The 27,329-nt window shown below is 52.6% G+C and overlaps 1 protein-coding gene across 1 annotated transcript in view; it reads left to right on the top strand.

Moving 5' to 3' along the window:
• The window catches only part of SLC4A3 (solute carrier family 4 member 3), a 34,958-nt gene that overhangs the window by 3,299 nt on the left and 4,330 nt on the right, over positions 1–27,329 (top strand). Inside the window, 19 exon segments of the mRNA XM_052792820.1 lie at positions 2,043–2,183; positions 3,400–3,556; positions 7,118–7,251; positions 7,253–7,453; positions 7,904–8,046; positions 8,630–8,841; positions 14,783–14,934; positions 15,573–15,753; positions 16,307–16,442; positions 16,546–16,720; positions 17,133–17,229; positions 18,997–19,181; positions 21,285–21,498; positions 21,826–22,047; positions 22,378–22,526; positions 23,974–24,168; positions 24,616–24,822; positions 25,483–25,572; positions 27,153–27,319. Of these exon segments, the coding sequence (XP_052648780.1) occupies positions 2,130–2,183; positions 3,400–3,556; positions 7,118–7,251; positions 7,253–7,453; positions 7,904–8,046; positions 8,630–8,841; positions 14,783–14,934; positions 15,573–15,753; positions 16,307–16,442; positions 16,546–16,720; positions 17,133–17,229; positions 18,997–19,181; positions 21,285–21,498; positions 21,826–22,047; positions 22,378–22,526; positions 23,974–24,168; positions 24,616–24,822; positions 25,483–25,572; positions 27,153–27,319 (3,071 nt within the window). The 5' untranslated portion in view covers positions 2,043–2,129.

Below are 27,329 nucleotides of genomic sequence, written 5' to 3'. Positions count from 1 at the left end.
TCCCGCTGGAATAAAGCATTCCCTGCCTTCAGTTTCAAATGTACTGCAGTTTGCTTTCATGGAATGATATCCATGATATAACTCTTCTCGAGTTAAACGCGAAAGGAAATAAAAGCCGTGTATTACCCTGTTCTCTATCATGTCTCCTACTAAAAAGCAGCTCAGTCTCTGCTTACAGATGATTTCCAGACCTTTCTCCTTTTTTCTGCTTTTTCTCTTAGAACTGTTTTGCTTTATCTTTCTTGGAAAACAGGGTGTCAAGTTGTAGATCTTAAGCTGTAATCTTCAGAGTGGAGTGGGTATTTTCATTCTTTTCTATCCTGTTCGTTATGGCCTGGACTTTGCATTTGCTTATTAGATGTCTGTCTTGGCAGCATATTTCTCTTGAGCTGTTCAGATTTCATCGAGGGATTCAATTACTGAAGAGTCCAATGAGGTGTGTTTGAGGAGTTTCCTCCATTAAGTTTTGCCTTGTTCCTGATAATTAGAAGGGTGGACCAAGGGAGCGTGCTTCATCCATCAGTGGTCAGATTAGCTCCTCAAAAACTTGCCTTATGGATGGCCTTGGGATTTTTGGTTTGAATAAGCTAATTTTTTGGTTTGAATAAGCCCTTCAGGTAGGCAGGGTAAGGAGAGACTGGAGCAGCACTTTTTGGAGATCTTCAAAGATAGAAGAAGGGATGATGAAGTGGCCTTACTGGTGTCACCTTTAGACCATCTGTTTTAGTGGCCTGTCTTGAGCAGTGGCCCATACTAAGTGCTTCAGATGAGATAGTAAGAAACCCCTCAGCAGATCACCAGGGTAGAACCTATAATACTCCTTCCAAAGCTTTCATAGCTGGAGAATAACTTGTTCTGAAAGATGGGCTTAACTTCTTGTAATTTTCTTTGTCACAAATATGACAACTTGTTACCTGGAGAGATGGCCAAGCTATCCTCTGACTTTGCAGTTTTTTCCTCCTCCATGATATCACTGAAAAAAATGTTTTATTTTGCCAGTTTTGAATTAATTTGTATTCTACCCTTGTAGTTTTAACAAATGTCCCTTTTCTTGTGCTGTGAGATGAGAACACTTTGTTTATCCCTGTGTCCAAAGCACTGTGCATGTGCATGTGCTTACACCTTCTCTCCTTCTCTGTATGAGTTCAGATGAGTTTTTGGAGGTCGGTATCTTCCCGGTGCCAGTCTCTGTGCCATCTCCAGTTCTTCCTGGGGTGCAGCCCATGCTGAGATCAGCCTGCGCTGTTGCTGTAGATGATATGACTACAGCTGTTTCTGTGTTAGTCTCCATCCCACTCCTTGTCAACCGTGGCACCTCATTGCCTTCTTCACTTGCAGTCGCATATTGAGCAGAGTGCTCCCTCGGGCTGCCCGCAGGGTCTTCTGCATCCCTCAGCCATGCCGGTGCAGACAGGGCACAGTTCTGCAGTGTGAAGGTTGGCCTCTTTCCCTGTAACGTGTTGTTTTGTGTTTGGTGTTTGAATGCTGAACTGTTTGTCCTTGTGCCATCTCTCTGAGCTGCACAGATCTCTCTGAGGTTCCTTCTGGCCATTTTGGGATCTGCCCAATTAAAGCTAGGTGGCAGAGGACCACTCTGCTGCCTGCTCCTGGCATGCCTTCCCAGCACCCGATCTCTCCAACTTTATCCTTCCCCGGCGGTCAGTCGCGCCCTGGCTTTGCACAGATGTGCTGGTGGAGAGGTGGCTGAGCAGGAAGCCTTTCCTTCTCTCGCACAGCCCGTGCAGGAGCTATGCGTAGCTGCTGTCTCGGTCGGTCCCTGCACCCTCCACGCAGCAGGTCGTTCGGAGGAGGACAGGGTCCCACCTGCCCTTGAATGGTGGGAGCCGGTGCACAAAGCAGCGCAGGCTGGGCCATCCTCTCCCCCTCGCTGCAGTGTGCCAGGGGACAGGCCTGTCCTAGTGATGCTGGGGACATTCCCCGAGGGCTGGTGAGGTGACCTCTCTGGGTTAGGAGCCAGGGGGGTTGAGGGCAGTGGCCAGCAGTCTCCCACGACATTCCCTTGTCCTGCCCTCTCTCCACAGGTTATGCCACTCTCCAGGTTTGCTGGGTGCCTGCCGGTGAAAGAGAAGGGTTGATATTTTGCCCAGGCCCTTAGGTCCTGAACCAAAATGGCAGCTGGAGAGTCCCCTCCCATAGGAGATGTCTTCATCGACCTGCAGCAGGTGAGGTGGGAATCCAGCAGCAGCGGGGCCATCTCTTCCCCGGGGACCGTGCTCCTGCCGGGCTGAGTGCGGGACCCGCGTCCTGGCAGCCTGCTGCAATAGGAGACACAGCCTCCGTTCACTAGGGACAGGTCTGTGCGAAGGGTGCCCCAAGGCTGCCCATGAGCCCACATCCACTCTCTGTGCAGACAGCAAACTGTGGTCCAGAAAAGGCCGAGGTTGCTCTGTGGGGTCCCTGTGCCTTCATGTGCCTTTGGGTGGGGTAGGCAAGCGCAGGAGGAGCTGGGCAGCTTGCAATTAGACTCTCCCCATTTAGACTGGGCTTGGGACACCCATGCTAAGGTGAGAGGAGAAGCGGTCTCACCCACAGATAAAGCCGTTCCCAGGGCATGGCTGGGAACAGCTGGGGGATGCGAGGAGAGGCACAACTCGGCTAAAGGCACCTTGCTCCCTCTTTCCGCCCAGCACAGACAGATTTGTCACAGTTGGGCCTCCTCCTGTTTCCATGGAAACACGGGAGTCCACAACAGCTCCGCACTGGCATTTCGGCTATATTGACGGAAAATTTTACCAGCTGCAGCTGCTTGGAAGGCAGAAAGGACAGGAGTCACCTGGTGATGCTCTTCTCGGAGCGTCTCCACCAGCAAAAGGCAGAGAAGCGCCCATAGCCTGAGACGGGAGGAAAATGGGCAGAAAAGCCTGAAGAAAGCATGCCAAGGGGAACAGGAGGCCCCTAGGGGTGCGGAGGGGAGGTGGGAAGGCACAGGGTGGTCACTGACCCAAGGGCACCTCACCAGAGCAGGGATGCTGTTTCCCAGGGGAAAATACAGAGGAGGTCTAAGAAAGGGAGGGATGGCAGACTGGGCAAAGGAAGGGCCAGAGGGCAGCAGTTAGATGTGAGGAGAGAGAAATTCCAGCTAAACAAAAGCTATGTATCTCCTCTAGTAGGAAAGACAGGCACTGACATAGTCCCTTGATACCTGCCACTCACGGGAGATGTGGAGGACTGCTAAGGTATCTCTGCAGAGTGTGGCTTGGAGGCTTGCTGATCTGTTCTGGCTATTGGTTTTGTGCCTCTAAGTGAGAAACTATGCCCAGCCCTGTTGTGTGGAGCCTGCTGCTCCTCAGCAAGCCCAGCACCGTTTGCAGGGCAGGAAGATCCAGAGGGCTGTAGAGGTCTGCAGTGTTTGATTCTTGTCTGGCGATTTCTGTGCAGGGCAGAGATCGCGCAGAGAAAGCCTCTCCTGGTGCCGAGGACGATGAGGACTTGGATAAGACTTTGTCAATCGAGAGATTTGGGGACCTGATAAGCAAGTCAGCATCAAGCAATCTGGAGAAGCAAAGACGCAGCTACAGTGAGAGAGATTTTGAATGTATGTAGGTTTGAACCGTTGTACCCACTTCCACCCTCGCCGCCAACCCTCGCTCAGCCCCACGTGCTCTGCAGCCTTGTGCCAGGACCCTGCAGATCGTGTTAGCCTACTATTCACTTCCTCCCTTCAGAGCATTCCCAAAGTGCTACGTACACCCAGTTTAGCAGCAATGCCCATGGCCTCTTCCCAGTCTGTTACCTGTTTTCCCTGTCCCCGGAGGCATAGCTACTGCCCAGCCCATGCGGCAGCATAGCTCAGCCCAGGGTGTTCACTCACCTCCTCACCCAGCGTCGGGGACCTCTGCAGCCACTTCCCCCATGTTGAAATTTCCAGTTTGAAACTATTTTTCTTCCATATGGCTGCAAAGAAACATCCAAATATGGACAGAAGCCAGGCTGTCCTCCCCAGTTTGAAAGCAGATGGCTCCAGTCAGACATGCCTGTGTATTTCTAAATAGCAACCACGAAACTATCAGGCCTATCTGCTCAAAGAAAGGACTGCAAAATAAAAATGGGGTGTGAATTTAAAATGCTGTAGCTATATCACCTGAACTCCTCTGATTAGCATATTTATTCCTCTAATTGCCCTTCCATGATGAAGGCAACCAGTCTGCCCAAACTCACTTTGGCTGTAAAATAAGAGTGTGCCCACAAGAGTGGCCATAAGCTATTGCCTGGACTAGGTGGGTCACGTTAGCTTGTAGTAACAACAGCGAAGGGCAGGAAGAAGAGGCCCCCACCCAGCAGCCTGCTTGTGTGGCAGACAAGTAGCAATGGCTGGGAGAGTTTCCCACTCCGTGGCTCTCCACAGTCAGATACTGCTTATTTTCCAGTTTTGCTTTGATGGGATACAACCTCAGGAACATTATGTTCCAAGTACATCACCAGGCTGTTTTCTGCTTGGCCACTCATTTCCAATGGCTGTTGTAAAAGTTTGCTGGTAAAAGTCTATTATTGTAGTGCACCCCAGCTGCTACTTTCTGCTTGTGTCATTTCTCTACAGAGGCTCCATGCAAATAACACTTTCCACCTGAGCACACAGTCACTCGCGCACATGGCTGCAAGGTGCTAATAGCTTTGCTGTGGATTGAATACCTGTCCTGTGCCCGTAGGACTTACCTGCTCAGAAGCTCTGCCTGTGTGCACAGGTGTGCGGGTTGGCTTGGAGGACATGGATAATCTGCTTGAGCATGCATGGCAGAAGCTTCTTTGAAAATTTGACTAGAGATTTGTACTGTTCGGGGGTTTTTTCTTCTTGATAGGAGAGTCCTTCTTTCTTTGTCAGAATCAAGCTTGTTTTCCTCTGACCTCCTGATGTACCCTTGTTATCTAGGACTACATCAACCCTGGTTATCGGAAGTTCTATGCAGTTTGTATTCATAAAGCTGGAAGATCTGGTTAGGTCATTAGACTTTGAAAGATAACGTACCAGCCCATGGAGGTGAATGCTCTCTGGGTTTAGAAAAGTTTCTTGCCCTATTCAAAGCCAGAAATTCCTAATATGTAGGCTCTTCCTTCTGGGCTCCCTATGCAAATTACTTTTTCATATCTCTTGCATCAGGTTCACTGAGAAGTGTAATCAAACATCTAGGACACTGGTTTGGCAATAACTTTCCATACAGGCAGGCAGTGCAAGGAAGGGAGCAGGGAAAGAGGGCAGGGGCTGGACACACAGGATTTGCAGGAGGACAGGGAGGAAGAAGAGGGAGGCATGAAGACTTTTGTGTTTGGGAGAGGTATGTTTTTCCCACCTCCAGGCCACCTCTGTGGAGATGTGATCAGTTGACACGAGGAGGGCTGAGTGCAGGGGTGAAGAGCAGTGCTCCCCTCTTCTGTGCCAGATCAGTCACTTACCATCACTGCCCTTTCCTGCAGCCCAAGGCTTCGGTTTCCTTCTGATCCAAAATGTAAATGTTTCTGTCTTGGGTTGATGTGAACGAGCCAGGAGGGAAAGATGGGCTGTGTCCTCACCAGCAGCTTTGTGCTGTAGAAGGAGCAATGTTGGCCCCAAGGTTGGGGCCTTCCTTGCTTCTTCTTACATTAGAAATTCATGCCTGACCTATCTGTGGCATGCAGAGCAGTCCTACAGGAGTGCAGCAGTGGGACAGGAGGGTCTTTCTGCCAAAACCTGTGAGTGGAATAGGGTACATCTAGTCAAGTCAAAGAAAAGAACACTTTGGAGGAAAAGGTGTTTATAAAGAGCCCAAACTCTTCCCGATTTGCAGATATCTGACCATTTCCAATCTGCTCTAATCTTGCCACAAGCCTCTCCTGCTGAACCGGGGGGTGTGTGAAATATCCCTGCTGTTCCCAAGGGGGGAAACAAGGGAGAAAAGACTTGAGAAACCAAAGGAAAGGAAACATGACAGCAGAACAATGAACCTGCCTGGCTCTCCCAGGGAGAAGGTTACAGCTTCCATTGAAAATGTCCTTTGAAGGTAGTTTTCACTATAAACAGATTTTGCTGCCATGTCACAGGAAAGCTGGGAAGGAACCAAGTCAAAACAGACTGGAAACAATTCCTCAGGAAGGGCTGCTGAGCAAAGCCCCCTTGCGAAGTGGCTGGTGCCCCCGTGATTTCAGCTGCTCCGGGTGCAGCCCCAGGATCTGTGCATCCTGCAGACTGTCTATGAAAGGCTTTGTGCCTGCAGATAGACCTGGCAGAAATGGCTTTCCTCTCTCTCGCAGGGAGATGCTGAACTTACCCCATTCCCTGCCTAGTGCATTATCATTGTTTTTGAGTGAAGGCTCAGAAATGCCATTAATTTCTTCTCACTCTGTAATTCCCACGGCACCCAGGTCAAGCCTGTATGAATTTCTCTTTGTAGATTAGTTTAAAGAAAAGTCCTTCTGCCCTGTTTTTTACCCTGGTTTTTAAAAGACAGCCTCCTAATTGAACCTGCATTTCAGAGGCTGGTAGACACAAGCCCTCACAGTACCTGGGATGTGGACTTAGATTGCATCTGCACTAAAAGGCTTGGTCTGTGGTTTCTGTGGGTATGCAGGAAGGACTTTCTGTCAAAGCCTGGGGGATAAATAAGGTGCATCTATTTAACTCAAAGTATGCAGGAAAGAAAATCATAGAATCATTTACGTTGGAAAAGACCTTTAAGATCATCAAGTCCAACTGTAAACCTAACACTAAGTCCACCATTAAGCCGTGTCTCTAGAACGTTTGTAAAGGGCCCAAATCATGCTTGTTTGAGAATGTGAGGAATGTTTCCCCATGTATAGGAAGGGGATGGTGCCTCTGGCAGGTCACCACAGCTCTGCATAGCCGTGCAAATGGCTTTTGGCGACACTGGGAGAGGAGTCCTGCCTTCCACAGGGCAGTGGAGCTGCGTTGGGGTGGTTTGGCACTGCATGAGGGCTGCCTCCCCAGCCACCCCAGGCTGGACACAGCCTGCCGCATCACTGAAAGAGCTTTGCTATGTCCCTGCGGGCTGGTGGCTCTCCTTGCCCTTCCTGGCCCTTGATCTCCAGACCATGCTGTTTCCTGGAGGGGCGCCTGGCAGGTTCCTCCCAGCCTCTTCCTGCCCCTGACTCTCTTTTTCTCTCTCAGTCCACCGCCAAACCTCGCACCACATCCATCATCCCCTTTCCACTCACCTCCCTTCTGCCCTCAAGTTCCAAAAGAGGCCACCCCGTGCCAGCAGGAGGAAAAAAAGGAGGAGGAAAAAGAAGAAAACCTCGGTACCCCCCCTCGGAGGTCACCCCCACCATCCAGGAAGAGGACGAGGAGGGGGGAGAAGAGGAGGAAGAAGAGGAAGAAGAAGAAGAGGAAGAAGGAGAATCTGAGGCAGAGGAGGCCCAGGAGAAAGAGATCTCTGCAGAGTCTGAGGGTGAAGCTCGTGGGAAGGACACGTCCCCTAAGCTGGAGCCCCCAAGCAAACCAAAGGCAAGGCTAGGGCATCCCTACCTGGATGGGGCTCGGAGGCTGGGGGGAGGTGGAGGGAGGGTCAATGCCGGGAGGGTGCCAGGGTGCATGGTCAAGGGAGTGCGCTGCTCAGGGGGAAGAGGTTGTAGGAAGAGTGGTTTTGTCCCTGCCTAGCAGAGATGGGCGCTAGAGGACAGTGATAGATAAACCATTGCTTGGGGTCGATGCTGGGGAGGGTGTGCATGACCATTTTGGGGGTGTAAGACCCACAGGAGAAGATCAATGTGTCTGTTCTTAGGGTGTAGAGGATATGGGGGGGCTCAATATGGCCAGTCCCAGGATATGGGGCATGTGGGGGAAGTCGGTGTGGCCCATTCTAGGAGATGCGGACATGGGGAGGATCCGCGTGCCAGGGATTGGGGCAAAGGCTGCCTGCCCCGGCTCTTGCTGTCAGGACTGTCATCTCTGCAGTTCACCATCGGCAGTGATGAGGAGGAGTCCAGCAGTGCTCTGGCCCCCGCGCAGTTCCATGTGGAGGAGGAGTGTGGCATCCTGTCCCCCGTGCCACGCTTCGCCGACCTGCTGCAGGACAAGGGCCCTGCCTCCCTCCGCAGGTAGGCGAGCGGTGCCGAGCTGCCTGCCGCTCTCCCTGGCTCGGGGTCGCCGCACAGACCTTGTCCCCAGGGGCAGTGGCTGTGCCCAACCTGAACTTGCCTGCTGAGCCAGAGGGGACATGGGGCCCAGAGGGAGAGCGGCTGTGAGCAACACGGCTGCTCTCCAGTGGGACAGTTGCTCCCTGGGACTCCTGCGACCTCCTTGGGTCTGTGGGATCCCCAGGGTGTGGGTTTGGGGGCACTGGGCTGCACACCTGGAGTACTCTTCCTCCCAGCTAACTTGCGCTGTCGTGCTGACCTACAGGCTGGGAAGCCCCAGGAGGCTTGGCCGAGTCAGGGGACCGTGAGGCCATTGACTCAGAGGTGGGTCCCCAACACTGACCGCAGGCTGATCCCACTCTGTGGTGGGGGAGAGGAGGAGCAGAAGGGGCAACCTTTAGGTTTGGGGATAGGTGACTCCTGGCTCTGCTCCTTCTCAGGGACTTATTGGTCAGGGCTGGGCCGAGGGACCTCAGCCCCTGAGGGGCCAGTGCCCGTCCTCATTCACTCCATTTGCTACCATCAGCCTCTTTGGTTCCTACAGCCTCCCTGCGCCTCGGGAACGTCTGTCTCGCGGGTGGGAGAAGCGCAAGCCCTGGGGCCAGGTGGCGAGCGGACAGCGGGTTACCTATGACTTGAAGGAGAGGATGTGCATCGGCAGCATGACCACGCTGGAGAGCGCGGCGTACCAGCGCGTCCCCACGGACGAGGCTGAGGCCCAGATGCTGGCGTCTGCTGACTTGGATGGCATGAAAAGTGAGGCTTTGCGACACTACCTACGTTACTAGTGCGCGTGTCCCTTGCTTCTCCCTGCTTTGCCCTCTTCCCTAGCAGCTCCAGGCATGGTCTTCAGCCTGCCGCAGGACCTGGTCCTCACCTCCCTGTCCCCCAGCCCCTGCTATTCCAGCCCTGGCTCCTCTCTGTCAGCTTTGCAATGTCCACAGCGCCGGCCCCCATGTTTCCAGCACCTCTACTCACACCCACTCCACGTACGCTTGCTCTTCCACCCGCCCCACTGCCTTGTCTGGTTCAGGGCTTCCTGCATTTCTCTGAGACCCAGCTCTCTCCTTTCCTGACACACTTTCCCAGCGATCAGCCTTCTGTGCGGCACGCCAGCTCTGGCATTGCAGAAAACCTGAGGTGAGGAGCCTCCCCTCTTCTCTGCTCTCCTGGTGGAGAGGCAGCTGCCCCCTCCAGAGCGCCTCGGAGGGGGACTGCCCCTGTGCGTGGCGTGAGGGCAGACAGAAGAGACGTCATGGAAATGCACGCTCTGGGCCCGAGGACATGGAGAATTCAATAGGTTGCTCTGCAGGCTGGAGAGGGAGGGAGACACCAGAGGGGAGCGAGGGAGAGAAGCGGTGCTGCACGCACAGCCTGGCTGTCCCTGGGCCACGGGTGCTGCGTCCCCGGGCATCTGGCACGAGACCCCACGGCAGAGCGAGGACCCTGCTTCTGAGGAGCTGGTGGGGCAGCCCCCCACGAAAACAACCCTGGGTGGAGCCAGCCTTCCCAGGACCTCATCAGTCCCAGGGGCTGCTGCAGCCGGCACCTTCATGCCCCGTGAGGAGGGGAGCGAGTCAACGGGGCTGGCCCCAGGGCTTCGGTGAAGCCCCCCCAGGGGGGTAGCTTGCTTTCCACACATCAGTCTGGCTACCCCAGCCCCTCCTCTGAAGGCGAGTGGCTCATGGCACCTGACCCCTGACCTTCACAAGGACAAAATGACAACCCTTCGAGAGAGAGCAGAGGCAGCGAAGGAATCGGAAGGGGGCAGCAGCCCGGAGGTAGCGATAAGCACCTGTATTCGCAACTCGCTCAGCTATGAAGACTTTGATGAATTTGCCTTCAATTTTGAAGACTATGATTTATGGGAGGCCATCAGAAACCATCTGGGCTACCCAGGCGGGGAGCCCACCTGTAAGTACCGGAGCAGTGACCCCACAGTTGCAGCTGTAGATCAGAGCCCCCAGCTAAAGTGCGTATCCCCCCACCCTGTGTTTGCTGTCTGCCACCCTCTCTGTGTCAGGTTGGTCTCCTGGTTTAGAGGAGGTACGGTGTGCCCCACCGTGTGCCTGGGGACACTGGAGGAGCTTCCTGGTGTCTGTGTGTCCGTCTGAGGTCTTTGTACAGATCTGTGTTGTAGTGCTGAGGTGCTTCCCTGTGTGCGTCCCGCTCGAGCAGCTCCGGAGGCAGCTGCATCTTGCTGTTTGTGCTTATCAGGATGTGGCCCATGCCGTGGCCAGAGAAAAAGCAGCTGCTCCGAGGTGTGTATAAGGACAGAGACATTTCCCCTTCCATCTGTGGCACAAGGTGACAGTGTGCTGCTGCTCTGTTTGCTGGAATTTGAGCCGAGCTGCGGATCCGACAGCAGAGGTGGGTATCAGGTTCTTGGCTCTGCACCGTAGCCTAATGCCCAGAGGAGAAAATAACCTAGTCCCTGTGTCTGCAGGCTTGAGTGTGGCTGTGATAGTAGTTAATGGCAGGCTGGCTGGGATGCCTGGAAGGGGGAAGAGAGGAAGGAAGCAAGAGTGGGAAAAGCAGGGAAGGAGAGAACAGGAATGCCGAGAGCGAAGAACGCCTTTCTGTTCTCCACATCTGTTTCTGTACCCGTGCATCCCTTGCGGAGAGCTGGATCTCTGAGCCGTCCCGGGAACTGCGCAGAAACCGGAGCCTCGCTCCCACCTCGCGCAGGTGGTTCTTCCTGGGCAGATGGTGGTAACTCACAGTTAAAAGGTGGCTTTGCGTGTCACCTTGGGAGTGACACTGTTCATAGCCGTAGCTCTGTGGTGGTTGCCCTCATCCAGATCGTGTGTTAATTTTTCAAGGGATTTTAGGAGTGCACACAGGAGGGTGATGTGGTCCCAGAACTAGCCCGCTTGCTGGCTTTGCATGCAGGAGTGGGGAGGCAGAGTGCTTGCAACAGGGACTCAGGATGCCTTGGTTCAGCTGACGCTGCCATAGCCTCTGTGCAATCTCAGGCAAAACACTTAAATTCCTCTGCCTCCCAGTCCCAGCATCATGTTCTCTTTCTCAGCTGGCCCATCTTTACAAGCATTCGGGGAAGAGATGTCTGCCTATGTGCTTCTGTAGGGACCAGCAAGAGGGGGTTTGCTTCTAGCTGGGTCTGCTACTTGTTACTGTAAATTGGTAGACAGTATAATAACAGCAAAGTTTGAAATAGAATCCTGGAGCAAACTGGCTCCATCAGCTGTCTTGAGCTGAGCAAACTATACATTAAAAGTGTGAGAAATTGCCCCAAGTTCACCCGTGAAAGGATGGCTATTCTTGGGAAGGTAGAAGGGGCAGATCACTTCTGCAAGGTGTGATATCCATCACTTATAAAGTGGGGAAGTTTGACTTGCTAGCAGTTAACTCATTCATTGATTGCTACAGCTAATACTGCAGGTGCTTGAAATAGGATGTGCTGTACAGTCAACTCTTAATTATTTCTGCACAATGAATGCACACTGTGGATTAATCCTGCAGAGAGATACGGTGGAGGCAGAGATGCCAGAGTCAGTTCTGTGCAGAGCCAGCTCATGTCCAGCCAGTGCCACTTGCCCAGCTATTTACTCCATGGCAGTACCTCTTCAGGACCCACTCAGATCCAGGAGGAATTTAATAGCTTTTGAGCAGAGTAGAGTCCTTGTTGGACCCGAGCTGGTCTCCTTGCACTGCTTTTAGTGTTCAGAGCATGGGGAGTGCTGTGCAGGGACACCTGGATGGCAGCAGGGATGAGCTGGGGTCCAGCTGTCCCTATCACATTGAACTCAGCATCAGCCAGGAGAGACTTGGGTTCTGCGCAGGGCAGGGCAGGGCAGTAGCTTTTTCCAGAAGCCAGCATGGGGTTGTGACTTGCTGTATGTTGATTAGCATTTTATTTAGTCTAATTTTAAATATTCCAACAGATGGGGTTTCAATCTCTTTTTTCTTGCTGTAACTTAACCTCTGGGGTACATGGGAAGTGTGCACCATCCCTGTGATGCCAGCCTAGCAAGCTGCTCTCTAGTACTGATAGAAATACTCTGATGCCTCTTTCTGGGCTTTGTGCTTGTGGATAGAGGGTAACAAAAGGAGGGAAGCAGGAGCTAACACACGAAGGCAATTGCCCGCTGAGTTGGACTGACTAGCACAGGCACTCTGGGGGAAGACTTTAACCAGTGCAAAGTCATATTTGTCATCTTCAGATTTAAGCTGGTGGAAGAGGAACTTGGTCATCCCAAGAAATCTGACTGTGGAAGCCAATACAGAAGGTCTTCTGGAGGAGGCTGTAGGAGATGCTGTGTGGGAGGGTGACATCCCAGTTTGTTGTAGTGGAGCCACCATAGGAATCACTCTCTGTCCTCATACATTGTCACTGTCTCATGCTCTGCTCCTGGGGAGCACTGGAGAGAAGGTACAGCAAGAGCTGTCCTTGGCTGCTTCATCTCACCCTGGGGAGTTTGGCTTCAAGCAAGGAGGGCAGAGCTATGCCTTGGGCTCATCACCCTTTGGTCTCAGTCCAAGATCCTGTCCTGAGTAAGGACCCCGGACTTAGGTGCTCATTTGAGCTTGACTTTCATTTGGGGAAGCACCAATCTGATGGGACACAGAAAGGCTCTCTGTAGAGCAGCCTGGAGCACCTCAGCTGGGCTCTGCATGGGACTCCCAAAGCGAGTGGCCTCTTCCTAAATTAAACCCATGTGTCCACCCTGCTCCTATGAGTTGTCTCCCCCATCTGGCATCTCAGTGACCACAAGCACTGCCAGGGGAGAGCAGCAAAGTGGATTGCTCCTTAGTCTTCTGTAGGACTCTGGAGGTGTGCCTTCACCAGCTCGCTCTGAGCCTGCAGCACTCCGGCTCCTGTCCCTGTCAGTGAGCGTGGGAGTCACTGAAGATGCTGGCAGGAAACTTGGCTCCTTTCATTTTATCTGTCCTCCAGCCATTTGGTGGCTGAGACTGAACGCCTGTGTGTGCTTTCTAGGGCTGTTGCTGAAGAGCACTGCGTAGCAGGTTGTCATTGCCATGGGAGAGGCTTGCCGTGCTCTGGGTGAGCGCTCTGTCTTGCTGGGCAGAGCATCCTCCGGCCCTGGTCTTCCAGGGACATAGTGAGAATCAGAAGCTGCAGGGATTGGAGCAAAGCTGCCATATACCAAGATCCTGTGCCTGGTGGACTGTTTGTTTTATGCACGAACACACACTGAGTGCAATGAAGTGGCTGCCATGCACGCAGGAACTGAGAAATCCATGCAAAAGTCCAAGGAAGCCCCACATGTGCCCAGCTCTCAGAAACGTTTGTAGTGGTGGGCAGTTATTGGCTCCTATCAACATTGCAGTGCAGTAAGTGAAGCAGGGAGGAGTCCAGCCATCAGTGGAACATGCATCAGCAGGGCAGCCAATGGGGAAAAATGCCCTGAGGCCCAGTATTGATTCATTTTATATTTAATTTAGCGACCCAGATTTCCAAGGAGCAAGGCCATGGTATGCCTGGCTGGATGCTGGGTGTGTCTTTCCATGCCAGAGATGCACAGATATTTTCCTGCAACATCAAAGAGGCCACTTGGCCTTCAAACCCAGTGCTTTTTGCTATGCCTCATGCACTGAGAGCTGCAGGTCTTGAAGCTAAGTGCAGAAAAGTACATGGAGACTGAACGTTCATCCCAGCCAACCGAGAGCTGCCCTCGGTCCCCCAGGGAGAAGACCTTGACTTTGCCTTACAAGCAGGGTCAGCAAGCCTTGATGGACCAAAGCTGAGCAAAACCCCTGACTCGGTGACCTACCTGGGGGAGCCTGCCCATCCTGGAGCTGGGCTGTGAGGCTTTCCCCATCCCCACGGGTTGTCTGTGCTGAGGATACACTTGCTGTCTCTAGGTAGCGTCCAGGGAAGCTGCCCTCCACGGCAGGCTGTTGTCCAGGTGCTGTTTCTCTAGCATTGCGAAAGGGGCTGGCACGGTTGTGGCCATGTTTTGGTGGGCGCTGGCTAGCCAACAGCACTGGTAGCTTGGTGGTGGGTCTTTATTGCAGCTTCAACAGCCCCTCTGGAGGCTTCAGGAGGCTTTGATTCAGCCAGCCAAACTCTGTAACGCAGACCTTTCAGAGGGCATTACAGAGGCACTGCGGATCATCTAGAAACAGCGATAGCTGGAGTTAACTGCCGAGCCTCCATGCCAGCCCCGGTCTGCACTGTTACCCTACAGTCTCATCGCACAATTAAATAAAACTGTCATTGATATTTCCATGTGTCTCCCAGACCAGCAGCTAAATATTCTTACCCTTCACTGCCCTTTATGCTTGCTGAGCACCAGGCCTTCCTCCAGTGGGAGAAATGAGCCCCAGCCAGGTGCCTGCCTGTGCTATCCGGGTACAGACAAGGCTTCAGGTTGCTTTTCATTGAGGGAGTATGGGAAGGGTTCATGCACCACTTATTCGGGTACCTGGAATAAAAGCTTTTGCAATGGTGCTCCAGCGTCTGCACAGCCTTGGAGGAAGCCACCGCCTTGAAGGAATTCGCATCCTCGCAGATGTCTGGAAGAGCTGAAAGTAGGCAGGTGAGGCAGGAAGGACCTTCAGAGGTCTGGAGGATGGTGGTAAGTGCTCCAGCTGCCAGGGCTTTGCTAGCGTAAGCTAATGAGAGAAGGGTGGGCTTGGATGTGTTTCCCTGCCAGATAGTGTGTTTCCACTAGACAGACTGGTGGTCTTTTTTCCTTTCCCATGTCTTCAGGCCACCGTTTTGAAGATAACCCTGGTGTGAGGAGGCATCTGATGAAAAAACCATCTCGGAGTCAGATCACCAGGACAAGCAAAAAATTAGCATCAACTCCATCTGTCAAGAAAAAGAAGAAGAAGAAGAAGTTGGATAGAAAGCCCCATGAGGTATCTATGTGCTGTCCTCCCTCACTTGTTCAGAAGCCATAAATCAGGACTAGAAACAGGCACTCTATAAAGTGATAAATGTGGTTTCAATATAATTAATTCTTTACATGACCTTGGGGGTGAAATTTCAAGCTCTTATCCATTATCATGAGGGTTGAAAATATACTTTTCTCAATAAAAGCAGAGATTTCTCTGAAATGACAAAGCTTTGACCTTAGGAAAGACGTTAAAGTCATAGAAATGGGAGTGTTGTTGTGGAAGTTGACAGCACAGTAATGTCACCATCTCTGGTAAGTGTGGGCAATTTTGGGGGAAACCAAGAAGCAGGCAGAGGACAAAATTGTCACAGCTTGGTAGAAAGGGATGCAGCATTGCATCATTCTCTCTCCCCTGCCCACGCCATCTGACTTGGAGCTTTCTGGTGCTTCATGTGCTGATGGAAGCTCCTGCCACGCTGCCAGTGATATTTGTCCTGGCTGCTTCTGTTCACTAAACCTCTGGTTAACTAAGGCAGGCTTGCTCAGGCAGCACTTTAGACCAAGCGGTACCTTGAGAACAAACCTGAGGCTTTCCACATACTGCTGATAGAGCTGTATGCATCAGGGGAAGTCTCATGTCCTCGGTCTAATTTGCACTAGGTGTTTGTGGAGCTGAATGAGCTGGTCGTGGATAAGAACCAGGAGATGCACTGGAGGGAGACGGCCCGCTGGATCAAGTTTGAGGAGGATGTAGAGGAGGACACAGCAAGGTGGGGGAAACCCCACGTGGCTTCACTGTCCTTCCGCAGCCTGTTGGAGCTCAGGAAGACGATTGCCCATGGTGAGTCAGGAACTGCAGGCCAGGGCTTGTGTCTTGCTCTGGGAGAGGTTTTGCTGGACAGCTTCTGTTGTGGTTTAGCCCCTCACTGGAGACACGCCAACAGCGTCTGTGTCCAGGCTCCACGTAGGGTCTGTGGAGACAGACCATCCTGCAGCCTGTTTGCCAGGGTTTGCATTAGCCCAAGGGTGTCTGTATTGGTTCCTTGCTCTGTGTTGCTGCTCTCAGGCACGTGGCAACTGCAACACCCACCTGTGCCTGGGCCAGCAGGTCTTGGACCCATCTTTGGTTTGAAAAAGCAAGTTTGGTCAGAGTGGGAGACCAAAATGAGAGGGAGACACCAGAGCTACCAGTGCATCTTGGAGCTTCTGGGTTCTCTTGGGACAAGGGTTTACACAGCGGACATGGGACACCTGGATTTGGGGCATTTCTCAGCTGAGAGTGTCTGTACCCCAACCAAAGCCTGGCTCCTGGTGGGACAGCTATGTCCCCAGAGTATGTGTGTGACAGGGAGCGTTGCACACTAGGAGCAGGGCTCTTCCCCTCCTGCTGGCAGGTGCCGTCCTCCTTGACCTGGAGCAGACCACTCTGCCTGGCATTGCTCACCTCATGGTGGAGACCATGATCATCTCTGACCAGATCAGAGCAGAAGACCGAGCCAACGTGCTGCGTGCCCTGCTGCTGAAGCACAGGTGGGTGGCACGTGGCCGAGGGCTGCCAGGGCTCAGGGGTTATCTGCGAGCCCCAGGTGGCAAGGGAGGCGGGTCCCCTCATGGCCACCACTCTCCCCTTCAGCCACCCCAATGATGAGAAAGAGGGCTTCTTCCCGAGGAACCACTCCAGCTCCAGCATGAACTCCATCGTGGGGAACCACCACCACAACCACACCACTGACACTTGTGTGCCCCTCATGGGGGAAGAGCGCATTGAGATGGCCGACCCCAAGGCCAATGAGACTGACTGCAAGGAGGTGAGGGTGACATGGGGGGTTACTGCTTCTTTTTCCACACCCTGGGGACAACTGTTGGCTGGTGGCAGCCCTTGGCACCAACCTCTGGGCCCCTTCATGGGGGGCCTTGTACTTGCAAGGGCTGAGCTCCCCTGGATCACCTGGAGCACTGGAAATCAGGTCGCTGCATTATGATTTCGGGACCTAATTTTAGCCTCACACTGCATGCAAACGTCTCCTTGAGTGTGCAATGGCAGCAATAGCCGTGGCGCTTGCAGGGTGGCCTTTGCTGTGAGGGTGCCTTGCCTGCGAAGCAGGGTGTCGGGCGTGCAGCTGAGGCAAGCCCAGCTGCAGATATGTCGGTGGCAAGGCTGTGTAGGGAGACCAAGGCATGGGGACTTCGTCCTTACTTGTTTGTATTCTTCCCTGGCAGAAAAACCCTCATCTCCATAACTCTGAGGGCCACCGTAAATACCTGAAGCTGATGGAGAAGATCCCTGAAGACGCAGAGGCCACGGTGGTCCTTGTGGGTAAGAGGCAGCATGTAGAGTCCCCCAGCGCCCAAAGAGACTAGTGCAGATCCTGGTCTGGCCTCAGCAGTCTGTGCCCTCCCTCCTGAGGTGTATTTGGTCATCTTGTACACGTTCCCAAAGTTCAACAGGGAAGGCAGCCTTTGTACGCTCTCTGGTGACGCTGCACATTTTGTTTGTGGTAAACATATGGGGTGCCAGGATAGTTCTTTTCCTAAATTAAGAAAGAGGTTGATAGACACTGCTGCTGGGAGCTGGGGCCCAACTTAGAGGAGAAAGTCCTGCCAGGCTCACCAGAACATCCCATTTTGCAGCTCAGAAGTGGGTAAGTGGTGCCTGAGGTTCTGATGGCCAGGCACTGACTGCTCTTGAGCCTCACGCTGTCCTCTGACCATCGCTGCCCTCCATCTGGCCTCTTCACGCCTTGCCAGCAGCTGGGCCCTGCCCTGGCCAGTGTTGGTTGCTGGTTATATGTGCCAGGGAGCTTTGATTTCATAGAAGCAGGGCCTGGCTGGTGGCAAGGTCTTGGGTATTGGCTGTAGCACTGCCAGGAGATAATTCTCTGTACAAGAGGGCTGTGAGCAGACAGGCTCAAGCATCGGTGGGCTTGGTGCCTTCTGACCACAAGAGTAGTCCTCAGCACTTTGCTGGCATTAACACCTCGGCAAACGTAGCTATGCTACAAGCAAAGTAAATGTCATTGCCTATCCAGTAGATGAAAAGCTCAGGCAAAGAGGCTTGGCAGCTCAACCAAGCTGATACTTCACCACGATGAGGCCAAATCAGCTTCACAAACGCACTTTGAATACTCAGATAACTAAACACTGGCCATTTCTGAGGTAAGGCTATGTCTTGGGATTTGCTTGGACAAAGATGGCCCAGATTTGCCAGTCTAACACACAACACAGCTCTTTGCTGGACGCAGATGGCAGAAGGATCAGTAATAATGCCAGAGAAATACAAGTATCCAATAAACATTTGTGTTCAGTATGGGAAGGAAGCGGCTGGCGTGCCGGAGAACGCAGGAGTACTTCCCAATCTGTTAGGAACCGAGGAGGCTGCCAAGCATTGATGAGATGCGGACATTGTAAAACAAACTGTGCAGTTTGCACCTATGAGTCTTTAGAGAACTGGCTCATTTTCATCTGAAAAAAAAAAGTCTAGGAATACAGGGAACATACAAGAAAAACAAGAAAGCTTATAGCATCAGTGCCTAAGAAGGGAAGGACAGTGATCCAGTACCTATAGGTTGTTTAACCTGACATCCTTCCTGGCCAACATAATGGCAGAACTAATATGGGATTCAATTAATGAAGAGCTAAAGGATAAGAATGTAATTACTGCCAAGCAGTGAAGTTTATGGGAAATAGGTCATGTCCAGCAAACCTGATTTCATTCTTTGATGAGATTAGAATTTTGATAAAAGTAACATGTAAGAGACTTCCTTTCATAAGGCAGTGGCTTAGTGGGAAACAACCTTCTGATTTAAAATTAGACCCTTATAGTGTAAATAGAGCCCGTCTGTAAGAGATTAAGAATGGGCTAACTGGGAAGCTAAAGAAAGTAGCACTGCTTGGGAATGATCAGTGAACAGGGGACTTGGAGCAGTCCTCGGCATGAAGCTCAATGCTGTCTTAGTGGTCTGGAGACCAGTACAGGACTGCAGGGCTCGTGGGAACCCCCAAAGTCTTTGTTTCCACTGTTAAAGGCAGCCCAGTACAGCTTACCCCAATGATTAACTCTGCTCAAAACATTGCCTCCTGGTAGGTTGTGTGCAGTTCCTGGAGCAGCCAACTATGGCCTTTGTCCGACTAAATGAGGCCGTCTTCCTGGAATCTGTCTTGGAGGTCCCGATTCCTGTCAGATTCATCTTTGTGCTCCTGGGACCAAGCCAGGCCAACATGGACTACCATGAAATTGGCCGCTCAATCTCCACCCTCATGTCCGACAAGGTGAGGAGCTGATGAGCGGTGATGCTGGCACACTCAAGGGAGCTTCAGTAGCTCCTCAGAAGTCAGTCCTGGGATGAGAGTGCTGAAAGATGCTGTGCAAAGGCCCAGGTGGGGCAGGCAGGCGTGAGCACCTGGGATTTTTAAGAGCAGCCTGCCCCAACCAAGGTAGGATGCTCCAGTACGGAGGGAAGAATAGGACAGACACTTGGCTGGGACAGAGAGTGCTAGGCTGAGTGAAGAAAGGGGCTGTATGTAAAAGCAGGAGCAAAAGACTGCCCAAGGTTAGAAGAGTTGTGTTCAGTTGATGTCTCACAAACAGAGAGTAGGGGAGGCTGAGCGGCGTTTGTGACCATGACACCTAGCCCAGGCCACACTAGCAAAAAGACCCAGCAATGCCTGGGGACTGTTGTCAGGTGTTTGGATGAAGCTTTCTAGCTGAGCATCCATGCAGAGGAGCACATCCATGCAAGACGAGAGATGAGGAGTCAGGAAGGTTTTTCTGCCAAGCGTGTGCACTGCTAGAAGTCCCCCATCTGGTTAGATGGCAGGAGAGTGAGGTTCATTATCCTGGTAAGGAATTGAAGGCAAAGAAAAGACAATCTGAGCATCTGCCACATACATCCAGGACAGGAGAATCAGAGGTTCACAGTGTCCTCCTGGCTGGTGCCATGTAGCTATAGCCGAGTAACAAACCTGCCCATCCTGCCACCAGTATACAACTCTTCCTGAATTGAGGACTAAAAGGTCAACTCGGAGCAGGTGGGTTGTGGGCAACAATGGCTCCCAGCTGAAAGATCCCTTCCCAGGAGTTGCACGGGGCTCAGCTGAGGCCGTGTTTTTAGCCAGAAGATGTGAGGTGCCATATTCCAGGTTCAGCGCTGTGTTTGTAGGCTGATCTCACTCAATTGAGCCTCTGCTCCTCTGTTGCTGGAAGAGGGGAGCCAGCTCCCTCAGCCAGGGCTGGCCGTAGCAAGGTTACACAGTGGCTGGCGCCATGAAGAGAATACGGTATCATTTACAGTTTGAAGCTGTGGCTCCAGGGAGTCTGTGTGCTGCAGGGACCTTAGCTGTCTCCTACCTGGTTTACAGGCTATTCACTTCTTTGTCTTCCTCCAGCCCTTTCTCTGCAGGCATGTTCCAGAGGCAATGCAGTACTTCTGCCCGTTTGCCAGCACCTCCCTACCTATCTGCAGTTGTGCTGTACCCTCATGGTCTCCTTGGAGTCCTTCCTTGTCATCTTGCCCTTGCTGTCAGGACCATCTTCCTTTTTCTGCCTGGTTTCCCTTGCATGGCTTCCCTCATGCTGTAGACTCCTATTTTCCCTCCCTCTCCCATGTGGAGATTCCCAAGAGTCTCTTATGCTCCCTGCTCAGGTCCTGGTTCTTGTGCTTTATCTATGGTACTTCAGGGCTCCACCAGCTTCTCCCTCAAAACAAACCCAAGACCAGACTAGAAGGACTTCGGTCTATTGCAGAGTCCTAATTTTGAGCTGCAGGGTCTGGGAAAGTCTTTCATCTCTGTGGTGCCCGGCTTCTGGTACATCCCTGAGCTGGGCTCTGAATGAGAGCCCTGCAGGACCGAACAATGTCATGCAGAGCTTGTAAGGAGAAGGATCTTGGCCTGATGCAGCCACAGCGATCTGGTGTGAACAGAGGCATGGGCTGGCCAGGTGTAGCATCTAGCCTAGGGAATGAGAGGCACCAGGCTAGCTGGGAAGCACAGATCTGATTTTGATTTATGGAGAGGTCCCATGAGAGGCACCCTGTGGTCTGGCAGAGCATGCAGCTGGCAGAGATGCTGCATGATCTTGGGCAAGAGCAGTGGGGCTTGGGGGAGTAAAGCAGGAGCAAGGAGGTCACTGGAAAGGATGGATAGGGAAGGGAGGAGAGACATGGGATTATGTGAGGGGCGTTGGGTAGAAGGACAGGGAGGAGGGATTCAGGAGTGTGGGTCATGGAGTGGCAGTAGTGAGACAAGTAGTGGGTCGAGGGAGCAGGATGTTACTGTGTGGTCGCAGCAAGTGTTGTGTTTCCAGGCTATAGGTAGCTGGGTGCAATCTTGGTCTGAGCCTTCTCCCTCTTTCATTTTCCCTGCCCCTCCCAGCACTTCCATGAGGCTGCATACATGGCAGATGACCGTCAAGACCTCCTCAACGCAATCAATGAGTTCTTGGACTGCAGCATTGTCATCCCCCCGTCGGAGGTGGAGGGGAAAGACTTGCTCAAATCCATTGCCACCTTCCAGAAGTTGCTGCTGAGGAAGAGGAAGGAGAGGGAGCAGAAGTCCATGAAGGAGGGGGCTGTCCAGGAAGCCAAAGGTCTCTCCACTCACATTTGGGCAAAAGAGTTTGTGCCTAGTGCCCTGGGTGCCCCAGTGAGCCCTTCCCTCACAGAGCCTGGCAGAGGGGTGAGCGGGGCCTGGCTCCCGCCATGGGCAGCAGGGAGGGTGGCAAGGGGAGGCAGGACAGTGGCTGTGGGCAGCTCCGGCAGCTGGGGGCAGCTGGAGGCAGTGGGATGTGCAGTCGCAGGGGGCCCACCGGGTTAGTGCTGCTGGAGGAAGGTCTTCACGGGGTATGGGGGGGAGGGACAGCCCAAGGGCGGACTTGCATTCCCCTGCTCAAGCCCTGTCCTCCATGTACCTCCAGAGCTGTGTGAAGTGAAAGCTGAGGAAGAAGAGGAGGAAGCTGAGGACGACCCTTTGAAGCGGACCGGGATATTTTTTGGAGGTCTGGTTCGGGACATAAAGCGCAGGTACCCCAAATACCTCAGTGACATCAGAGACGCCTTGCACAGCCAGTGTCTCGCGGCCGTTCTCTTCATCTACTTTGCTGCTCTCTCTCCTGCCATCACCTTCGGGGGACTCCTAGGTAATGGGCCTGCTTTCTGGTCTGCTCTTTGCACGCTGGGACACTGGCTGTGTCTGTGTGATGCTGTGCTGGGGTGGGCTTTGGTGCTGCTCGCTCGGGGAGAGCAGCAGCGCTGCACCTCGGCTGCTGCCTTGTCCCCTCCCTGCCGCTTGGCCTCTCCAGCCTCGGCTCCCTGGGCTCCCTCTGTGCTCCCTGCCCAACGCAGGGAACATCTGGCTGATGGGATGGGGACCTGCCTCCTCCGTCTGGAGCTGTGTCTGCAGCCTGCCTGCCTGTGGTGACAGTGCCTGTGTCTGGGCTATAACACTCACACATTATTCTCTTTCCCAGGCGAGAAAACTGAGGGTCTCATGGGGGTCTCCGAGCTGATAATCTCCACCTCGGTTTTAGGGATCCTCTTCTCCCTGCTCGGAGCCCAGCCGCTCCTGGTCATTGGCTTCTCAGGGCCTCTGCTGGTGTTTGAAGAGGCTTTTTACAAGGTACATGTGAGGCAGTGTCCATGTTTGGCACCTGCTCGCTCTGCCCTTGCGCTGGAGAGGGCAGCTGGCATTTCTCAGCTCTCCAAACGATCTTTGGTAGTGTAGACTCCTTGGGTCTTGCCAGGCTGCCCTCAGCTCGTCTGGGGCTGGCCCTGGCTCTGCTGACCCTTTGCAGGTCACGCCATAGGGACTGCTGCCTCCTGTTGCTGTATCCCATGGGCTGACCCCCTTGAGGTGTGACAGTGGTAACAGCACTCCTCTACCTGCTGACTGCGAGGGGAGCATCGTCCCCCAGCCCTGTGCTGCAGCCCATCCTGGCACAATGAGCATTTGTAGCTGCATCCTAAAATGCTGGTCCATAATACTTTCTTGTTCTTGGGGCTTCCCTTGAAGACCATTTCACAACTTTTACCTGTGGCCAGGTTTCCTTGTATGGGAACCCAACAATGTTCAGTGTACCACCCATTTGGGATGTCTCACGTACATTACTCCCACCTCTCAGGATGAGCCCAAGGGTGTGTGCAGAGATACCCTGGCCAGCCAGGATGGACATGTTTCTTTCTCGAGTAGCATGACCTCTTCACTGTTAAAAGCATCCATGTCACTGTACTCCCAAGCAGTGGGTCTAATCCTTCTCCTTTTTTCTGACTCCTAGCATGTCTGGGCTTTTAAAGCATGGTTTTTCCTACAGCTAGATTTTCACCTTGGTGTGTCAAGAGTTTGGAGCTGGTGATGCCACTGCACAGTGGGAATTTCTCTGCTCTCCTGTGCCCGCACTTCTCACTGACTGCTTTTGCTTTGCCCAGTCATTGTGTACAAAGGTGTACCTCTGCCCTGTGTGAGGGCACTGTCTGTAGTGGTACCGAGGAAGGCTGCAAAGGGAGGGATGTGATTTGTGTGGGAAGTGGTTGGTGGTGCTGTGTGTGGATGAGCAGAGGCAGTGGAGATGGTCTGGTCTGTGGTGACAGCCTGGGGGCTTTTCATCACACCCATACAACTGTGTGGGTATGCAGGGCGCCGTCTGGGATCATGCCCTAGCTAACGTAGCCTTTATGAAGTGGGACATAGCAGGCTGCTCAGGCTCTCCTTGGTGGGGAACAGGCTTGTGCTGTTGAGTGCATGGAGCAGTGGAGAGCTGTGTTTGAGTAGCGGCATCTCCATATGGGTGGGATGGGGAGCATCACGCAGGGGATGGTTTCAGCAGAAAGTGAAGGAGATACTGTTACAAAGACTGGAGCGGTGAACACCTGCTTGGTGTGAGCTGGCTGGTGTTAATGCAAACTCTGCAACTTTACCTGTGACTCCGGTCCTGAATTCACTATCTCTGTGCTGGATGCCCAAGCAGATGTAGATGCTTTTTTCCAGGAGAGTCTTTGATCTTAACGGGGAGCAGATGCAGGAGGCAGCCTGAGGAGCCATGAATAACTCCTGCCCCTTTCCATTTCAGTTCTGCCAGACACAAGGCATTGAATATCTGACAGGCAGAGTGTGGATTGGTTTGTGGCTCATCGTCTTCATCTTCATTATTGTGGCAGCTGAGGGAAGCTTCTTGGTGCGCTACATCTCGCCCTTCACCCAGGAGATCTTTGCTTTCCTCATCTCTCTCATCTTTATCTACGAGACCTTCTACAAACTGTACAAGGTGAACCTTCCCCAGGGAGATGGGCTGCTGCATCTCTCGATCCCCCAGGAACCTGCTACTTTAGCGTACAGGAGGCAGGGGAACAGGGCCAGCTCAGCCACAGCTTTCCTAGGTGTTCTGCAGAGCAGTTCTTTGCTGGCCTCTCATGCCCCAGCCCAGCCGGCCCCTGTGCCACCACAGAGGCTGGCAGGATGAGCCCTAATGTCTGTCTCCCCTTCTCTTCCTGCAGGAGGCATTAAAGAGGGGCCACTTTTCTCTCCCCGGCCCTCTCCAGCTGGGTAGGTTGCGAGGCGAGGTGATGGATGCTGGGGTTGTCCGCGCCCACCATCTACCGCCCTCACCTCTCCACAGAGCAGGACACCTCCGCTTCCCCCTGCCCCCAGTAGTGACAGTGCCCCCTGCCCCTCCTTGTGGTGACAGTGCCCGCTGCTTCTCTCACCTGCCCAGGTGTTTGCAGAACATCCTCTGCTGAAGTTCTACCCACCAGACGTGCAGAGCGGCCTGAATGCCAGCATGCTCCCCGCAGATGCGATGTCGCTGGGAATCAGGATGCAGCCCAACACTGCTCTCCTCTCCCTCATCCTCATGCTAGGCACCTTCTTCATTGCCTTCTTTATGCGCAAGTTCAAGAACAGCCGTTTCTTAGGAGGAAAGGTGAGAAGTTTGTGGGACCCAGATGTTAAGAACAAGAGCTGTGCCAAACAAATAATGCTTCTTGCTTCAGACCTTTGTTCTCCAGAGTATTTGGACCATCCCCCAAAGAAACACCAGCAATCCCTTAAATACCATGCAGAAGGGATGGTAGCCTGGCCTAGGCTGCAGACCAGAGCGGGCTGTTGATGATGGTATATCTGCACTGTCCTGCTCCAGTGAGCTTTGCTGGAAAGAGAGGACCCTCTGGACCAGAGGACTCTCTGAGCCCAGAGGACTCTCTGGACCTTGAGAAAGCTCCTTTGGCTGGATACAAGTCTGTTAAGCTAGAATGTAGGAGGAAGAGCTTACAACTTGTTGCCTTTGGACAGCTCTCTACATGCAGGGCATCTGTGTAATAGCTGGAGCACCATCTGAATAGGCCAGTAGAAGCAATTAGCCAGTCACTTAAGAGTCGCTGGAGGACTGTGTGTTATTTGGACAGTGGGATGCACAGCCCCATGAGTCCAGGCTGGGTTCCCTTGCCCTGCTCATCAACAGTGCTCAGGTTTGCCACGGTGCTTGGCCCCATCTGGGGCTTTGCTTTGCCGCAGGCTCCCTGTAGCAGGGTGGGTGCACAGAGCTGGCCCGTTCCCTTTGCCAGCGAGTGTGTTTGTTCTGCAGGCTCGGCGGATCATTGGAGACTTCGGGATCCCCATCTCCATCCTGGTCATGGTGCTGGTGGATTACACCATCACTGACACATACACACAGGTAGGTGCCAGCGCTGCCCTCAGAGCCCCTCCGGCAGCCCAGCAGCAGTCTCTGTGGCACCGTGGCCTGCTCTTGTGTAATGGGGGATTTGTATTTCCTGCCTCTTTAGTCATAACAGCACAAAGCAAACAGAGACGCTCCCCTCCTCCTTACTCCCACACTGAAGGGAAGCTCCAAGGGTCTTGCTGAGACTGAAACCAGAGCTACAGAGACTTGAGTGCCCTGGTATCCCTCTGGTATTCCAGCTGTTAGTAGGGGAGGCTTTAGGGGAGCAGAGAGATTCGGTGCAGTTAATTCCTTGTTTGTAACTCTAAAAACTTGCAATCAACAAGACATAAACTGGTTATGCACACTGAAGAGGGTGGCATACAGAGTGGTTTCAGTGGGGTAGTTGTCATGGGTTTAGTACTTAACATATTTATACTCTCCTTGATCATAGGCTACTGAATATTTTGATCACTTTATCTCAAACACAATGATCTCTTTCCCAGTTTATGCACAAACTTAAATGTTATCAAACAAACCCATCTCACAGGTTTCCTTTTTTCCCTCCTTTTTTAGTAGATGTGTAGTTATATCATCTTGGTATGGTATTTTTTCCAGCTAACATCGGGGAGAGGGTGAAAAGTAGTTCCTGTTCAGCAAGCTTTTTGTCAAGACAGCCCAAGGCTTAACGGAATCCAAATGCATTTTTATTCATTTAAATTTCAATGAAAAATCTGGTTTTATCAGACGTTAGTAAAATCATGCTCTTTGTTACATTCTTTTCATACCTTCTACAATTAATATCAAAAGCATTATCGTTTCAGTATTAAGTCAGCATATGTACAAAGCTTTCCGAGAAAACGGTAGTTAGTTACACAGCTTAGCTCAAGTACAAGCATTCCAGGAATATTATTCATACTTACGCTGATTAACATAAATGCAAATCATAAACTCTTCCTGCAGTGCTCACACAGGCAGATAGCAAGAACTGCTGTAGAGCAGCGCAGAGCTGAAAGTTCAAATGCGGGTGAACGCAGGGTCAAGGCAATGTACAGCTAGGAGTCTGTGTGGTCTCTGATGGGAGCACAAACATGTATTCCCTCTGAACATGATCAGGGTGAGGTCATTTTGAGAGAATGTGGCCACTTCTGGGGTCCACACTGCAAAAACAATACTGAAAAATGTCTCAGAAAAGGCTTGGAAAGTCTGGAAAGCCACCTCAGAGAAGGGTAGGCAGTTCAGGACACTCGATTTGTCCAAGCAGAGGTCAAGGAGCATTTTAACCATGGTCTGCAAGCACTGACATGGGGGTGAGGTTCCTGAAAGAAGGTATTTCCTTGGTCTCTTGGACAAAAAACAAGGGAATTCCAATAGCTGAAAGGAAATGAGACAGGCCCATGTTAGGGGACATGGGATTTTTTGCACCGAAGGGGACTATCCATGAGAAAGTCCTGCTCGAGTCAGGATGGCTGTCCCATCACCTGAGGCGTTCAGACCAGGGAGACCAGGAGGATCAAGCAAGGCTAGTCCTGTGTGAGGCTGTGGGCACGTGCGTATTGATGAGTAACTGCTGGGTTTTGTGGCTACACCACCAGAAGCTGAATGTCCCCTCTGGCCTGTCGGTCACATCTCCTCACAAGCGTGGCTGGTTCATTCACCCCATGGGCAGCAGTGGGACCTTTCCGATGTGGATGATGTTTGCCTCTGCCATCCCTGCCCTCCTGGTCTTCATTCTTATATTCATGGAGACACAGATCACTACGTGAGTACCT

The sequence above is a fragment of the Harpia harpyja genome, chromosome 7, assembly GCF_026419915.1.
Source record: "Harpia harpyja isolate bHarHar1 chromosome 7, bHarHar1 primary haplotype, whole genome shotgun sequence".
Taxonomy (NCBI): Eukaryota; Metazoa; Chordata; class Aves; order Accipitriformes; family Accipitridae; genus Harpia; species Harpia harpyja.
Note: the sequence above shows the minus strand (reverse complement) of the source record. Positions and strands in the feature narration are given on the sequence as shown.